General features: G+C 38.4%; 1 protein-coding gene across 2 annotated transcripts in view; it reads right to left on the reverse strand.

Annotated features, from left to right (window-relative positions):
* Nucleotides 1-287: 287 nt before the first annotated feature.
* zgc:162952 (PKc_LIMK_like_unk domain-containing protein) overlaps nt 288-18,882 on the reverse strand; it is a 33,175-nt gene continuing 14,580 nt past the window's right edge. For both annotated transcript variants that reach the window (XM_036599010.1, XM_036599009.1), the window contains 8 exons: nt 14,245-14,438; nt 11,548-11,669; nt 7,823-7,871; nt 7,409-7,558; nt 2,939-3,106; nt 2,667-2,750; nt 2,382-2,468; nt 288-1,093 (listed from right to left, as the gene is read on the reverse strand). In XM_036599010.1, the coding sequence (XP_036454903.1) occupies nt 989-1,093; nt 2,382-2,468; nt 2,667-2,750; nt 2,939-3,106; nt 7,409-7,558; nt 7,823-7,871; nt 11,548-11,669; nt 14,245-14,424 (945 nt within the window). In that variant the 5' untranslated portion in view covers nt 14,425-14,438 and the 3' untranslated portion in view covers nt 288-988. The remainder of the gene's footprint in view (nt 1,094-2,381; nt 2,469-2,666; nt 2,751-2,938; nt 3,107-7,408; nt 7,559-7,822; nt 7,872-11,547; nt 11,670-14,244; nt 14,439-18,882) is intronic.

Genomic DNA, 18,882 nt, shown 5'->3' on the forward strand with positions numbered 1-18,882 from the left:
ATGAATATACATTTCAAAGAGTTGAGATGATGTTCCACAAAATAAAAAAACACAAAAGTCAAGAAAAGCTTTGCTATCCGTGTTAGAAACCCCAAATGCTGGTGTGAACACAAGTTCATGTAGAGGCTGTTCCTCTCAGGAAACAGGCAGCTTCGTCCACTGTGACTTTTTCAAAGGCAAACCAAAAGGACCACTTCCACCCTTGTGCATCTGTATGACTTCTCTTAGCATACAAGAAAGCTAACTCTGCAACTAACCTGTGATAAAAAGCAAGAAACATTCAAAAAGCAAAATACAAAAAAGCTATATGGAAGATTTAGTACCAAAATACTTATGTACATTACTGTATGTACAAAAATATACAAAAATATCAGATTCATCTAAGCTTTCAATCTTGGTAGATCTGAGCAATTTACATCATTATCAGACCATCGTCATCGTTATCATCTCTGTAGAGTTCACAATCCTTTTGGTTGGATGTGTATAAATCTGTGCGACACAATCGGTGCTGCTGAGTCACAAATCTGACTGTTTAAGGCTTGAAAACAGCGACTCTGGAAAAAGTATTGTTCATGAAACATGCTGTTCATGAAGTATGAAATGATTCTGGAAATACATAAGTCAATTTAGCAGCAACTCCTCCATCTATATCTGCATAACAGTATTAGGATCTGAAAGGCAAAAAAACTGATCTGAGATCTGCATCTTATTTTGTGCTGTACTGTATTCTTAGCAATGTAAAGGAAAATTCTCTCTGCAAATTTAAACGAGATTGCCTTTGGTCTCCTGATGTAGCTCTGTATGTTATGCAGCTCATATTATCCAAGTCAAACGGAAGAGTCATTCTTTGAAGTCAGAGCTCATCCATCCTGAGAGATCCCGATATGAAAGAGCAGTCAATGTCATTATTACGCTGTGCTCAGGTCTATGTACAGAACTGTGGGTTGTTCTCTGTGGGACTGGTGGGACAGTGGAGATGGTGTGAAGCTCAGCCGGTGGTTAGTTCAGTGAGCGGGGGGGGCTCCAAGGTCTCAGCGATCTCCGACAGCTCATCCAGCAACTCTGTGAACGACGGCCTCCGAAATGCTTCCAACTGAAGAGACAAAAACAGGCATTACAGATTATATTATATACACTGTTGTGGGTTACATGGGTGCAAAGTAACATGCTACAGTAAGTGATTAATAAGTAGTGAGCTTTCTGGAAAGTGATAAGTAATCCTGTTTATAGTTAGTATAGTAACTATCCCAAAATTACATATTTCATTGCTATCATAACTGTTCAACATTTCCTAGTAGTAGATGTATGAGCTTTACTTATGACTTATGTGACAATATACACAGTAGCCAGTTTATTAGGTACACATCAGATCTACACTTTAGTAGAAGCACTTATGCTCTCAGAAAAAAGTGAAGCTGTCACGGGGCAGTACCCCTCTTGTCACTGGGGTGGTACCCTCAAAGGTACATCTCAGTACATTTAGTCAGGGAACATAATTGTTCCATAATAATCTATTGAAATTATATTGTGTGAACAACAAAACTGGTTTAATATTATGTGTAATAATTTCAAGTTAATTGAACTGAATTCCAAGTCAATAATTCCAATTAATTGGATGGTGATTCTATAACTAGGCTTGTCATAATTTGTACATAATTGCTTAATCGCAATCATTTGAGATGACTGCAGTTATTTAAGATGACTGCAGTCAGATTTCACAGTCATATTATGCTGCAACAAACAAAATGCATTCATTAACATATTATTGGGCTTACACTCTCAGAATGAAATGTTCTAAACTGTCACTGGGGCAGTTCCCCCTTTTATCACTGGGGTGGGAGCCTCAAAGGTACAGCTTGGTACCTTTAGTCAGGGAACATAACTGAACCATATTTTCTAAGTTGTATTGGCTCCACACACCCGGTCTCGTTTCCAGGCTTTTTATTTTATTGTTCTGTTTTAAAACATTTAGGTTATGAAAAGGTACAAATACTGCACTTTTTCCTTTGGACAAACTTATTTAAGGTACACAATTGGACCATATAGGTTTACCATTTGCGTTTGTTTGTTATGAACAATTTAACCCCTACCTTGTTCGTCTCTGTTTTTGGAGGGGCCTGGTATCAGGTTGGTGGGCCAGTTAGGAAGCATTAAAGCCCTAACACATCACTATAGTGATCATGACGACCACAGTTCACATCTTTCCTGTAGCTAAATTGTTAGAAAGTGACGTTAAATTCTGAATATTAAATGGTTCATGGATTATAATCTTTAATCTTAGTCCTGGGGACCCTGAGCTCTGCACATTTGACCCGACGCATGAAGAGCTTGTTAATTAGTTAATGAGCTGAATCAGGTGTGGTGGATGATATACTACATACCAAACAACAACTGGCTGCCAGGTCCAATACACGCTGTGGACAGCCTGTAACCATGTTCCTGAATGCTGATACATCCAAACCATAGTCCTGAAACACACAGAGATGCATTAAACCGAGCAGAGTGAGAGAACATTAACATGCTGTAAGACACTGACGTGAAAATGTATGCGCTCTACTTTTACTGTTTCTCAAAGTGTGTTCTTGACACCTTTTACATCAGATTAAAATAGCATTTTCAAATGGCTGCTGCTACAATGGATTCTTTGCACTTATTGCTCTGGTTACCTGAGTTCTTGGAAGGATTTCTGGGTCTGCTGGGATTCTGGCCAGGATTTCACACAATACGATCCCGAAGGAGAACACATCCACCTAATGATACCACAGAGAGCCAAATCAGCCAGCCATAAACAACACCTAAAGAACACGCTAGAACAGGCCAAATGAAACATGAGGCGATTCAAGGCGAGTCGCCAATGATATTCAGCATCAAATGTGCAACGCAAAGTCATGGTTAAAGTGATGGCTGTATTTTACTGGTACTTTACTGATGTCATTACCTTTCGGTCGTAAGGCTCTCCGCGCAGCATCTCTGGAGCCATCCAGAAGGCGGAGCCAACCAGTGAAAGCTTCCTGTCTTTCACAGGAAGTTCTACCACCTCCCTGGCCAAGCCAAAGTCTGTGACCAAAGCCTCTCTGCCTCTGGGAGTCACCCTTATCAGACAGTTCTGTAACAAGCAGAGCAAATGACAAACAATACATAAATATATGCATTTGGTTATTACTTTATATAGCCTACTGTGTCTCAGTGTGCAGGATGTAAGGCCAAATTATACATTATTTTTAAAAGACTACATGGGAAAATGGTTATATTGAACTTATACCCAAATTAGTTCATGATGAAAGAAACCAGGTACACTAAAAAATAACCAATGGGGTTGTTTGACTTATAGATTGAAAATATGTTGACAATAATTGCAATTGCATTGTATGTTGAGGTAAAATGGACTTCATTCACCAGTCATTCTGAAGAAGAAATTTCTTAAATCCCATGCAGTTTTCACAAAGATCCTGAGGGGATTAGTTTTTAGGTAAAAACAGAATCTACACACACACTCAAGAGCACAAAGGTGTGAACACATCTGTGCTTTAAGAACACGTCTTGAATCTGACACAGACTTTTTCTTAGGACCTTTCACAAGAGCAAACATAAGAAAAAACTTAGGAAGATATTTGTGAATGAGGCCCGATGTCCATACCGACTCTATTCTATTTGAATAAAAATGTCGATTTGAAATGAAATGGCACACTTAAATTACAATACAACATGCAATGATTTATGAAATGTATTTATTTTTAATCTGACAGAGAAATTTAGATGAATAAACTCTTTCGCCATGGAGAGCATTCTAAAGATTCTTCTTGTTGCCAGTTGAATACACTTTTTTTGCCAGCAGAGGGCAGTGTAACCCAGACCGTCAGCTTTACAATTCAGTCATCTCAACCCATCCATACATACCCAAACATGATGATTGTGTCAAAGCTTTAGAAAGAGCTTTGTTTATCAAGAACAGTTTGTGCAAAAACATAGGAGCTCACTGTTGTATCTGAGGTGTACTTCTGTAAAACTGGAAAGCAGCCTCAGCAGCGTTCTTGAGTCATGCAGCACCTGATCTTGATTTACATAGAGCTGTCACGATTACTTGATTAAACCAGATTAATCGATTGCAAAATTGCTAAATTTTGGCAATTTGAATGATAGTTTATATTTATATTTTAAATTCTCTTGTTGGTCTCCTACAGGGCGGCACAGTGGCGCAGTGGGTAGCACTGTCGCCTCACAGCACGAATGGCCTGGGTTCGATTCCCGACCAGGGTCATTTCTGTGTGGAGTTTGCATGTTCTCCCCGTGTCTGCGTGGGTTTCCTCCCACAGTCCAAAAACATGCAGTCAGGCTGATTGGACATGCTAAATTGCCCCTAGGTGTGAATGTGTATGTCTGTCTGTCTGTCCTGCGATGGACTGGCGACCTGTCCAGGGTGTATCCTGCCTTCCGCCCAATGACAGCTGGGATAGGCTCCAGCGACCCAGAAGGATAAACGGTTTAGATGATGGATGGATGGTCTCCTACAGAACCTGAACACTGATTTATGTGCATTTTTATGAAAAACTATTTATTTATTTATGTATTTATTTATTGTGTTTTTAAGGTTTCCTTGATGCTGTTGACCTTTTTCCAATAAAGTATTCAGTAATCTTTAAAACTGTCACGGAGTCCTCTTGATCTGAGAACTACACTTCTCAGAACTCTCTTGGAGATCACATGACTGCTGATCAGCCAGCAACAACCAATCAACACTCTCTTCCTTACCTGAACACTATTCTGTTGTACCTGTTTTGCTTGTCACATGAGTCTAGTGAGTTAGTATATAAGCCCAGGCTTTTAGCTTAGCAAATCGTGAGGTGCTGCTTCATTTCCTTAAGCTACTGAGTGTTCTATATTGTTTTTGCCTTTTGTGTATCTGGACTGTGATTTCAGACTTTTGACTCTTTTGACTTTTGTTGCCCTTTTGATCTTGGTTGCCTGACTTTTATGTTTTTCTTTGTGTCTTTTTGGATTGTTTTGGATCTGACCTGTGCATGTTTTTTGACTATGAGCTTGGATCACGTTTCTAACAGTAAAGCCTCTTCTTTTAACAACATCCACCAGCATCTGTGCAGTTGTGTTGCATTACAGAAACTTATAGTTTGTCATGGTTCAGTTAAGTCCATTTTTATTGCATGGCCTTTTTAAAAAAAACAGATTACTCAATTAATTGGCAAAATAATCATTAGCTTACTCGCTTACGAATCTAATCAATACTGACAGCCCATTGATGAAACCCATTAAACCCTAGCTGATGCAGCCAGTGAAAGCCATGCTTATTATATGCAACTTTGTTAAAAAAACAATGTGAATTTCCTGATCAATTGTCCAATAAATCAGCCCTACATCCGTTAACTAACTCATATGACAGCCGCAGTTGTACATGAGCGAAAAACAGGAGAGCTGAGTTTGCTGAAGAAAAGAGCACAGCACTGATGGACATAGCAGAAGTCCCAGACTCTCTTTAAAAGGCCGGTTCAATGTGGTCTGCCGTCATCACCCTCCTGTCTGCATGAATTATTAATGTCTGACACTGTGTTACTCCAAAGGGTCTGCACTGATCATCGTTCTTCTGTTTTTGCGCCTTGCGCCTCTGAGCCTCCACAGTGCAACTTAATAGCCTTCATCGAAGTCTGTTTCCCATGTCCACGAAAAGCATGTCTAGACACATCATTTACCTTCTGATTCAGATTCAAAGACCAGTAATGAGGCTTAAAAGCGAAAATAGCAAAATGGGTTCTTTAGAGCAGAGCCTAGAACCATTGATGGCTCTCTAAAGAAACTTTCAATGCATGGACACAACTAATCATTTGTTTGAAAGGTTCTTTAAGGAACCAAAAGTAGTTAATCTCTGGCATGGTTCGTACATGGTTCTTAGCAGGAATGTTTCCAAAACTTTGAATTGGTATAGAACATTTACATTATGTGGAAATTCTTTTAAACTTTTAAAAGCTTCTTCATGATCACGTTAAAGGTTCTTATCTCATTCACACTACATGGTTCTTTAGGGAACCCAAAGTAGTTTTTCTGTCACTCCAGAGAACTCATTTTGGGACCTTTGGTTTTGAGTATCCCACCACACCTAATGACATTTAATGACCTGAAATGTACTCATGTGGAATAAAGACATGTCACTGTAATGAGGTGGTTAATGTAAGGGGGTGGGGGGGAACTCCAGTCATGTCTGAGGCCAGTTACATAAGAGCCAGTGGGACTTTTGAGGTAAAAAGTGCTGATGAATGGAGCAGACTGTGAACTCAGCATCTGGTTTGCATTAAAGGCTCCACCATAAGTGCAGTTTCTCCATCTCCGCACGCAGTGGCTTCTGATTATATGAGTATCTGGGGAACACTCCAGTCTCAGCCCAGAAGCCTCACGACCGCTAAATTTAGCATTAGACACAGCATTTAAGCCAAAGACTGCAATAGTTTCTTACAGTACTGAGCAGGGAATGGGTGGGGTTCAGTAAAGCATGGTTAAGGTTCTTTGGGCTTGGTAGAAAAAAGCAAACAAAGGAAAAAAAAGAACTGGACAGTCTATTAAAAGAAGGTTGACCAAACAAAGCTAATGTGGCTAACAGTGAATGGAAACCACCAATTAGCATGTTATGATCATACTGCTAATTAATTTATTTTCATTTACTGCAAGCAACAGCCTATAATAAAAGCTAATGTCCAGTTACCACAGCATCTGCCCACTGGCTTCTATTATAAGTGTGTTTCTGGTCTGGTATCGCGGTATCGGCATTGGGTTTGTGTGGTTAATGACAAGTCAGAGAAACCTCAACCTTTTTTGATGCAACTTGATGTAGCAGCACAGACATTTGTGAAACACCCCTCTTCATGATGGTGGAAATCTGTGGTGAACGGCACGGCGCTGTGTGAGCTGTGTGGTCAGTAATCCTCATGGCCCATTGTTCATATCTAAACGGCTGACAAATGGGCCTCCGATCCCAAACAAGGGCAGAGTAAACATGAAAAGAGGGGGTGGGTGACCTATACACGCAGCATGCATTATGCATTTTTAGAAGATGTGGGAACAGTCGTGTTTGTGTAAGTGTGTCTGAGAGTGGGAGTAGCGTATTAGCATCAGAATGGGCTGGCCTTGTTGCTTCAGCTCTCCTCCCTATCACTGCAGGTTTGGTGAGCACTTTAGAGAATCCTGGCAACTAATGACCTTCTCACACTCATGTGTCTCGTCCCATGGCTACTGCTGTGCACTGAGAAAGGCCAGATATGGACATGCTCTCTCCAATCTGACGGCTGCTCTATGGAATACCATGTAACGTGTGACAAACTAAAATTATCCGATTATCTGCTGTTACTTAGACTTAAACAAAAGAGCATGTTGGTGCTGGTGGGAAGAAGCTGGTGCTGGAGCTTGCCTTGGAGTTGAGGTCTCTGTGGTAGATGTTTTTGTAATGCAGGTAGATCATTCCTCGTGTGATGTCTGAGGCCAGGTCCACTTTCTCTCTCCAGCAAAGAGGAACATCTTTCCTAGCCAACAACTCCTCCAGACAGCCACCGCTGACATACTAGAGAGAGAGAGTGAGACATATTAACAAATAGACAGAGAAATGATTACTAATTACAATGACTTAACTACAAAGTGATTAACTTTTAAGGGTGAAATCTGCTTCTACAAGAGAGAGACGTTGAATATATAATACATATAATGAATATCACTGGTTTCAGTGCATTGTTTGAGGGTAGAATAGCAATAATACACAGCCTTGTGCTATGAATACAGCTGTCGACACTAAGACAACAAAGAGAAAATAGAGAGAAATGAATCTCACCTCCAGAATCGGATATAGCTTGTCCTCTTTCACACAGATCCCCAGATACCTGAAACAATGATGAGAGAGGAGAGCAGGTCAGGTGTGGCCTACATCAACTCGGCTACTGATATAAATGAGATTTTTTAATAACTAGGGCTGCTACAATCATGACATTTTAGCTGCTGATTAATTGTCATTTACATAAGTAGGATTAATGATTCAGTCATCTTTAATTGTTTGAAAATATTAAAATACAAGCTGAAAGTGGCCAAACTGACTGATTAACCACCTTACTTGCTAGCTATGTTTACTTAATAGCTAATACTGGTTGTACTGTCCAATCAGTACTATACAAATCAGTACTGTGCATAACCACACAAATGTCTACAGTTAATGCAGAATTATGTGTGGAGTTAAACAAAGCGACATGTTCTTCACACGAGTGAAAATATAAGCAAAAATAAAAATAATTCTGCTAGCATACATTCTAAAAACATTAGAAATAACTACATAGCTAACCCAGAAACAAACTACTCAGCTGCCCTCTAAACATGTTTGAGCATCAGGTTAGAAGCTAAAATGTTTTTCATTTTGTTTGTTGCAGCATAATATGAGTGTGAAATCTAATAACTGTGGAAAATGACTGCAGTCAGCTTAAATATTGCAATATTGCAATCAAGCATCTTAAATATGATTAAGCGATTATGGAACAAATGTGACCAGCCTAGTTATAGAATCACCATCGTAATTGGAATTATTGACTTGGAATTCAATTCAATTAACTTAGAATTGCCCATAATATTAAACCAGTTTTGTTGTACACTCTTAGCAAAAAAGGTCCTATATAGTACCAGAAAAGGGTTCTTTGGCTTGTAGCAATAGTCAAATCTTTTTCGGTGCTAGATAGAACCCATTCGTGATGCAAAGGACCCGTCAATCATGCAAAGGGTTCTGTGAGTGTTCATGGTTCTATAGAGAACCATTGTCTTTACTAAAGAACCCTTTTTTTTAAGAGTGTAGATGCAGGTGTAAAATGATTCAATGCTATGCTAGTTCTGTGCAACTTCACAAGTTTCCAATAATTTGAAGGATGCTGTTAAAGAAATATTACATGTTACATTACATGTTACGAATTAAAGGTGATTCTCAAGTGAGTCCGAAAGCTCTACAACATTAAAAATGAAGTTATAATAAAATTAACAGTAACATTTGCACTTGAAAAGTTGAGATCAGATCTCAAGGATGGTAACTTGACAAAAACATTGGTAAATAATTATATATATTATTATCATTCTTGTTCTAAAAATCCAGGAATTATAAAGTAAAATATCTAAAATACCTTTTGACATCTAGTAGTATAATATTTGAATCTACATTTTCTCCAATATTTAAATCCAGATGGGAACCGTTCTAGGCCTTCTAGGCCTTCAGAGATGGTCTAATGATTTCTGTGAAATAAAAATTAAATTGAACTATAATTTTAATTTTTATTTAATAGACTCATCGTGCTTCCATGTTTAATCTAGAACAGAATATGTTCATGTAAATTGCCATTAGCTTAGTGCTAACATTCTATGAGAATCGTAAAGGGGTGCTGGTAGAAATTAGCATCAATATAGTATCGTTTCTGACCAAGCTTTAACATTAATGACCAGAAGTAGAGGCTTAGCTTTAATAGTCAAGGGTCAAATCATACTTGATATAACCTTTAAGTTATTATTGTACATAAAAAATACATGTATTAGTGTAAGTGATTCCCCTTTTAAAGAGACTGCATATACTTTTAGCAATATACAGTGGGGTCCAAAAGACCACTAGTGAAAGTGCTTCTGTTTTGCATCCCTATCTAATCCAACAGAAAGATTTTCATTACAAATGAAATTATCAGCATAAACATTTGAGAGAAAGTAGAAAATCTGAAATTTTAACATGAATTTTAGAATTTCCTAGTATTTGATATGTCTTTCTTTTGCTTTAATGACAATGTGCACTCGAGCTAGCAAGTCCACAAGTCCACACAAGTCCAAAAGCCTCTGATCAGCAGATCAAATCCATCTGAGAGCACAAACACAAGCTTCAATGGAAGATAGAAGACTTCAAAAAAATGTGACCTTTTTGTACAAAGGCCTCAATACGGTCAGCGTCACAAATTTGCTTTAATGTAAACAGTGACTGAAAAATAGGGTAAAATCTTGAACATTTCTTCTTCTTTCTATATCATAACTTTTTTAGTTTTAAATATTTAAAAATTCTAAAATGCTCTGTAGTTTATTTCCAAGTTTAAATGAAAAAACTCCCAGATTTTGAATGTGGTCTCAGACTTTTGGACCCCACTGAATGTACTTCAAGCTGAATGTCACATTTTAAACCTCCTTTACTTTATTAAAACATCTGCTTTGACTATTGTCCTCTTGCTTCATCCTCCATGTGTTTTTCACTTTCTGAAAAGTATAAACTCTCTTCTGTTTCCTTTCCTCTGGTTTGAGAATGTACTGTTCCTATTACTGAGGTTATGTCATAAAGAATGAGTGACAGCAGAATGTAAGCATTTTCCAAAGCAGTGTGACTTTTTAAAAATGCAACTGCCTGATAGTCTTTGTGACTAGCATAGCAGGGGCGGCTGGTGCCAGGTAACTCTAGAGCTGTGATAGCTTATATCTGTGTCTTTTTACGCACAGGGTGCTTTGATAAGCGCTTTGTCCTTTCGTAACGCAATGGAACAGACCACATTGAGATTGGTTAGACAAATAACATGTCACGCTGCCTCAGACTCTCCACCAGCATGGGTGGACGTCACAAGCCCATGTTTGTTCACATGTATCAATAACTCCAAGGCAATGAAATCAGCATTATGTGGAAAGACATCATTTGTCCTTCTAAATTGTGTTTTAATTATGATCTTAACTAGCCAGCAACAGAAAACAGAACTTGTTGCCATGCCTAATGCAGTTGAAACATCCCAGACAGCTCGGATGAAGATAAGTTCTTTTGATTATGGCTATCACTAATACTAATAAAATTCATTAACCTGTTATCAAGCCATGGGCTTGCCGGCAAGTCCAGAGTTTTATTACACACTTCTATAACCTAAGAAAAGCTCCATTAGTTTGCATTGAAGTCACTGTAGTTAATGTATAATAAGCCGTAGTATGTAATAAGCCTAGAATGTTAAGCGTTTTTTTTTAGCAATTCTTGGCAAATGAATGCTGTCAAAATATTTTGCAGTAAGAAACAGAGTCTGAAGGACATATCCATTTATGTGTGTTCTACCGCATAATTTTAGTTTTTTCTAACAACTGTCAAAAGTAATGCTGTAATAGTTTGTTTATAATGCATTAATAACACTAACACCATAAGAACAAGTTAGTAAGAACAAGAACAGTAGTCCAGACTGAAGCCCAGCTGCTCGTGTGCTGTATCTTGCTTTAGTAGAATCTGTGTTTATAGACCTTTTGTTCAAATGCAGCTTTTAAAGTAATATCTTTAGCACCTTCAGCAGACTACGCTGAAAAGTGCTCACAGGGGCCTATGAATAAATCAACAAGCAGCAAACTAACAGTAGCAGCAGCAATATGGAAAGCTCTAGTTCCCCTTGAGAGTCTCCACCAAAAACAGATTTTGGAATATCTTTTTAAGGGTTTTATCAATTGGCCTTTTGAAAATGCTGTATATTCAATAACTAATATAGAGCATAAGCAGTGAGGTCTTTAGTTAGTGGTGTTATTGGCACAGAGAGAAGGTACCTCACTATATTGGGGTGAGAAAGTTTCTGTAAGAGGCTGATCTCCCTCACGATGCTGTCCTGGTCAACATCATTCTTATAAATCTTCACCACCATCACCTTACGCGTGTTGTTGTGCATCACCTGAAAGACATGACACACAAAAAAGCACACACATATGAAATAATGAATTCCAAATTGTACAGAAATGTCATATTAAGAAGTGTCTTACTCCTCTTTTTTGCGCTCTTCTCTCTCTCTCTCTCTCTCTCTCTCTCTCTCTCTCTCTCTCTCTCTCTCTCTCTCTCTCACCAACTCACCCCTTCACCCCTCTGCCAATCACACCCACTCTCAACTCTAATAGCCAATGTGGGGGTGCTCACTTTCATTCCTGGCTACTTAACATGCTCATTTCTTACTCTGCTGACTATTTTATAGTAGTTCATTGATGATAACCTTTAGAATTCAGGCATTATTACAGTGATTTCCTTAAATTATTCAAATGTATTTGCATATTGTCACTATATCTCCAGTATCTTTTTAAAATGGTAACTTTACAGGAACATCTCCACAATGGTAACTTTATAGGAAAAGGCAAACGCATTCTTATCTATTTAACTATTATTGTAAGTTAATGTAAATACGTTTTATTCCAAGTCATGTCTGAGCACTTCTGTTGGTCTATCTGTTATGAAATTTTGTAAAGGACAGTTGCTGAGCTCAAATGATGCAGAAAAATCTAAACTGGAAAAAATGGACATGCGTGCACAGCGACGCCATCTGATTACATAGTGGGTTACATAATGAATTCATGAATTTCATTTATATTTGACTTACATGCTGTACTAATGGACTAGGTTCTACACATGATAAACAATGGCAAGAACATGACAAAAATATAAAAGCAGGTGTTTTTCTTCCCACATAACAATTCATCAAATTGAAATCATAATAAAATATCTCCTCCTCTTCAAACACAAAACCGGTTTCAATTTTCAGATGCTGCACACAGAAATTCTCTGCTTGTTTCAATGAGCTATGAGGAGAGAAATAACTCATATCCAATGATGTCATTCTTTGGAATCAACTGCTCTAACTGTGGCATCTAAGGGTTAACAAATGCACAGTAATCCTGAAGTACGAGTGGCTAATCTCACCGAAAAGAAAAAAACCTCAGATGGTGCTCAGATGGAGAAGAGAGGGGTTACAGGGTTATGTAATCTTTGCAGCAGGGGGCACCAGCAGGAACCCCTCAGTAAACCAGATTACAGTCACAGGGCCGCCTCATACTGACCCTGCTATGACAAATATGTCCTAATTAGTGAGAACACAAAGCACACACTGTTGGGTAGTATCAGAGTGTGTGTGCGCACACACACACACACACACACACACAATTCCATACCCACAAACACCCACTGGCTGAGTCATGCTATGATATCATGCTTGATGAAAATAAAGCCACAGAAAATTACAAGCCGGAACAAAAAAGTTTCCATGTGATGTAGATCCAAACCAAGACATTTCATATTTTCCTGGAATTGTAAACTAATACTTTTAGAGCATAGAGTATTGTTTTATTATTAGATTATAAGCCGAATATAAAACCAAATTCAATATATTCATAGATGTTATAGTTGTCACAAGGAAACACTTTGGATAGCAAATGGTTATAATAAGTTTCATGAGTGTGTGTGTGGGCTGGCTGAGAGGCAAAATTCTGAAATGGAAATCAGAGAGAGAGGATGTTAAAGGGACAGTTGGGCAAAATGAAAAACAGAGCCATCGCTACGTCTACTACTTCTGTTGGAAACATGCTTACTCGCCTCCTACTGTGCTGCCGCATCTCTAGCGTGAGATTTTCAGATTCAAAGACTTGGAAAGATGATGTATCTTGAAGGTGGGAGGAGCTTTTGAAAATCTACAGGTGCTTTGGAGCAGCTACTTGAGGGCAGAGATATGTTTATCATTGTTTGTTGGATTCTGCTTGTTGGCTACTGCAGAAGGATGGCAGGTAGCAAACAGTGGCTATGCTAGCAGTCAAATCCCAGTCCCAAATGGTGTCCTAAGACCTGTGGACCTCCTCAAAGTCCATACTTTGGTCATGTCAACAACATTCAAACCTACAGGGCAAGAAACTTCAAGTATGCTTGGTTTAAACATTTGGGACAGACTCGTGCCACATGCCGGCTCTGCATGTGTCTCACACAGCGTGTCTGTCATACTTGTTTGTTTTTTCTTTTTTAAAGAGCTAATTTACTTATCTACAGTGGTTCCATTCAAATTACAAGCCTGATGCAACTCAATGACAAGTTTTATTAATAAACAAATACACTTTTAGTCACATCTGAATATTTTCCTCTAAGCCATGTTGGTCAGACAGCTGTAAACAACACCGTCCACCGGTTGTTGCTGAGATCATATCAATGCTGTCCTTACTAAAGGCCTCAGGAACAGTGCGTAGAGGACGCCGCCGAGCACCCATTTTGAGAACTGATACATCCTACAGCCTGGTGGTCCACATATGCCTGTGCAGTTGTGTACTCCAAGACCACTAGTGCGCCATTTGGGACTGGGCTTTTATTGCGGTGTTAAAAGGGATGTAATGATCCATAACATTATAAATAACATATTAAACTCTAGGCTGGCTTGAAAAGCTACTTCACAGCAGCACAAGCTGTGTATTTTACTATGAAGACACACACAGTACGGCCTTTACCTTGTACACTTTGGAGAAGAATCCGCTGCCAATCAGCTCATGGCTAAAGTTTTCCCAGAATTCCAGCTTTCTTACAGCCGTGCGCAGCTTCTGCCAGCGGTCAACATGATAGTACTTGTCCGATGACTCTCCGTACAGAGTGGGGCTGGTGGGCTCTGATGACACGTCCACCTCACACATCCTGGGGATCTCAGCTATAACACACACACACACACAGAACAGTTTATCTTTCTGTAATGTGGACACCAAACAAAAAAATTGAATGTTTTGGTAGAAATTAATAAAGTCTTGGAAAGTTTTAATAACCCCTGGAAGTCATTACAAACATTTTACCATACTTTTTTGAGTGCAAATGTGTAATTACATATTTACTTATAGTTAGTTAGACAATGGAGTTTACACACTTTCAGTACAAATAAAAATAAATAAATGACAAATGTGGCAAAATAGTATGTTTTTCTATGCATAGTTTTTGTAAAATATTAATGAATCAAGCCAATTTAGTCTTCATTAAAAAAATAAAAAAATAAACCCAGTTTAAAATTTACATTTCTCCCATTCGTCTCAACACAGAGAACAGACTAGAATGGAGTTCATCAGGCACAGCAGTGCTAAAGCCTGTCACCATACTAGTGACCCCCCTCTACTCATGCAAACAAGTTTTTTCTGCAATACTAGACAGCACACTAACTTTTTTTCAGGAAATTCAAATTATAATAAAATATCTCCTCTCTCTCCTCAAACCTCTTAATTCAGAATGTAAATGTAATCCATTATGTAATTAACTATGTAACTAACTGTGTAATTACACAAATATAACTGAAAATACGAGCAAAATAACAATAACTCAATGGTTACAAATGGTTAAATGCAAACTTTCAACACTAAATTATACCCAACACTCTAGCAGGTTGTTCATGTTGTTGGTGTGCGTGTGCAGATGAAAGGAAACCCACACAAAAGCCTGATTTCAATTTTAGAGTACTCAATTAGCCCAATGAGGAGCCAAGTACTTCCTCAGTGCTGCTCAGAACAAAGGCAGAGAAATAATGAAGCCTTAAAATAGCAGTGAGCCGAGCTCAGAACAGGTGAGAGGCTGCATTTCCGACAAGAGAGAATGTAAGTGAGCTGGGAATGCGCACTCAAAACAATAAACCACTGTATGAACTTAATTTAATTATGACACACATTGTCACTAAATGGATCAGCGTCTACAAATACAGACTTTGAGACTCAACATAAAATTAATTCAGTCAAACAACTAGACTCAACCAATGAATTACAATTACTGCCTTATTAAGCAAGTAATTTAATTGACTAATTTAATTAGTCAATTAGTTTAATTTTTATATTTATAATTTTCAAGATAGTTGCTTGCATCCTTCAGAAGACTTTTATCATGTATATTTGTCTATAGGCGTACATTTACCTTCACACAAACTTTTCATTTTTGCCAAATGTTTTATTTTCCCTTCTCTCAGTGGAGTGATGCTGTTAACTAATCAATAACGAAATGATGCAAGGAATTATCTTCATTGTGTTAACCGCTCAGCACTGAGCTGTAAACATGTTAGTGTAAGCTGTAAATGTAGAATTAAAAGTTCTACACCAATTAGATGTAACACATACTGGTTGAATCTTCTTGAAAAAACTCATTTAATTCTGTGTATACTGTCACCTAATATGTTCTTTCATACAATTGTTGTTGTTTGAAAAAGTATCATAGAATGTTGGCAAATTATAACACACATCTCAGGTTTGGCAAAAGATACACTACAGTTTTTGTTCACAACTACATAACATTGAGTTTCCAGTCTGTGCTTTCCAAACTTACTGCAAACAATAAAACTAAATGTAAAGAATTCACCACCATGCTAATGTTATCTTGATTACAGGACACATAAATTTCACCTCCTCAATGTCACAGTGGTGTCAGAAGTGGGATCGCCCCTAGCAGCTCACATGCATACAAAAGGAATATCTTTTGAAATGAATGATGCTGTAAAATTGATCTTTAGGCTAAAGCAACTCACTGTTTGAAATATGAATGGATGTGTATGAATAAATATGGTGGTTCTTTCACAGAAAGTGACAACAAGAGCCTACTGCCTTATTGATAAAGTTATAACCGGATTAAAGCCTCCCTTGTAAAGATATGTGCATGGTTCAAGAAAAACCTGAAAAGTACTAAGACCACAAATTATGTGCCATATTGTTTGCAGTTCCACTTATACTGTTTTGTGTCTGTGCTGTTATCTGGTGTCGAGGAGGATGGGTTCCCCTTTTGAGTCTGGTTCCTCTCCTTTCTTCCTCCTGTTGAGGGAGTTTTTCCTTGCCACTGTCGCCAAGGCTTGCTCAGTGGGGGCGTGGGCCCGGATTCTCTGTAAAGCTGCTTTGTGACAACACCTGTTGTAAAAGGTGCTATATAAATAAATTTGACTTGACAGTTTCAAATTATGTTTGAAATATTTGCACTAGTTTGAATGGGATTTTAACCACATTCTGTGGTCCAACCTAGAAACAGTTACAAAAAAAAAGTGCATTTGTAGCATGGATAGGTCATTTCTCCATGACAAACAATGAGTTTATGTAGTGCTGGGTTTGTACAGCCCTGACAGTGCTGGTCCTAAACTCCACTTGCACAACTGGGGAGACACACAGTGAAAGTAGGGCAGTTGTGTGATGACCGTGAGCTGCCACTGGGGAAAAGCACGGCCTGGCACTCTGACACAATTGGCCAGCTTTTTGTCGTTTAAGGCAGAATCATCCTCTGGCATTCATCACACCAACACATGCTCGCTTTGTTTTTTTTCCAGCAGTGAACAATCAGAGCTATACAGCCGAGCCTCAATCTAGAAAACACTTACAGTCCAGAAAATACTTACAATGCAGTCACCACTGCGTGTCTGTCTGCCTCTTTCTTTTACATACATACATACGCAGCTGTACCCCCTGCCCCTGCTGAGCTGACAGTGAATTGATTCGATTCACAATTCACTGGTTTTTGATTCAATTCAGAAACAAATACTCGATTCAGTGACTCAACTTTAAGACTTATGATAATGAACTAAAAGTGCTGATATTCTAATAATAAACTAAACAGGGATGTAGGAAGCATGGGGTGCTGATGGGACTGCCACCAACTGTTGGTTGCTTTGGATGTGCATCTTGCGCATATCGTTCTGGGCATGTTGCAATGGATTATGCGCCTCCTTCAACAATACAATTGGTTGATGCTCAGTTCATTTGCATAAAGTTTGCCCAGCAAAAGAGAGCAGAGACAGCAGGGTGAGCATTGACTGTGGTTGTTGGTTATATGTGTACAGCCGTATCATCATTGATTCTCCAAACAATTCAAATAAAAAAGAAAAAAAAAAAGCATGTTGTCACAGTGTCTGTCACTTATATGCAGTTAGAAATGTCATTACTTCCAATGTAAAACACTTTCCTGCATCTAAAGAACTAAAAACAAAACACACATTACAACACAGAAAGCAAAAACAATAATAAATAGATTTTCCCCCAGAGTATTAGCTTATTAAAATGAAAATGAATTAAAGCCACAGCTATTGTTTCAATGTCTACACACGGCTGATAATTTATCTGAGTTGTGGGATTATTTGGGGCGATCAAGGGTTTGTCACTGAGAAAAAAAGGCCAATTGTTTTGCAAGTTCAAGTTCAGTTCAGCCTACGTGCCATTTATTTTTACAGCTAAAGAACTTTGTTTTGCTGTTGTAGCATCTGCTGCTTCATTCTTCACCATCATCTCTACAGTACCAAGCTATCTAAGCGAAAACTAGCTTGTGGATGAGTTAAAGAGCGAGTTGTATAAAAACCATCTCCAACTAATGACCAGCAGTGCTTTTAGCTAAACAAATACACTTTGCCCTATGTAGACATACAGCATTCACACATGCAGCAAGTGCTTGTCACATTAAAACCAAACAGATAACTGTTTATTTATGATCGGCAGTGCCTGGACAGTGGTTTGTTTAACCCCTCCATCTGTGTTCTTCTGTCATTTACATTCACATGGTTAACTGGGCTGGGTTGTCTATGCCACTATAAAGAATTTCTTCTGTGATCGCTAGCATTAATGTAAATGCTAGCAGTGATATAAATTAGATTTACTTGAAAGATCATTTTGCAATGGAAAGTGTCTTTGGGTAATGTCTTTTTTTTCTAGAATTACTCTAACAAATCTAATGTCTTCTTCTGAGCCACTTAGTAGCTCTGCACACAAAGCTCTTGTTGAAGCTGGAAGCCACACTATGACACCACTGCTGTGGTACATTGTGAAAACAGCTTGTGTTTGTGACACATTTTCTGAAACAACATGGAACAGGAACTTTCTGTAGAAGGCATGTTATCACGTCTAGATGTGACTTTACCCACAGGCCTGCCACACACATTTACCAGAAAAACTAGCAGACGTCAGCCCACCTCTAACATCCTGGCTGAAGAGAAGCAAAGCTAGAGTCCAAATATTAACACTTAGAAGGTGCAGTTTATGGACAATGATGACAAAATCAGGGTGTAATTTGATATTATTTCTCATTTGTAACTTGAAATTGAAACAAACTGAGAATTCTGACAAAGAAAGCAGATTCTAACCGTTCTATCCATACCACAATTT

Source organism: Colossoma macropomum, unplaced genomic scaffold (assembly GCF_904425465.1).
Source record: "Colossoma macropomum unplaced genomic scaffold, Colossoma_macropomum, whole genome shotgun sequence".
NCBI lineage: Eukaryota > Metazoa > Chordata > Actinopteri > Characiformes > Serrasalmidae > Colossoma > Colossoma macropomum.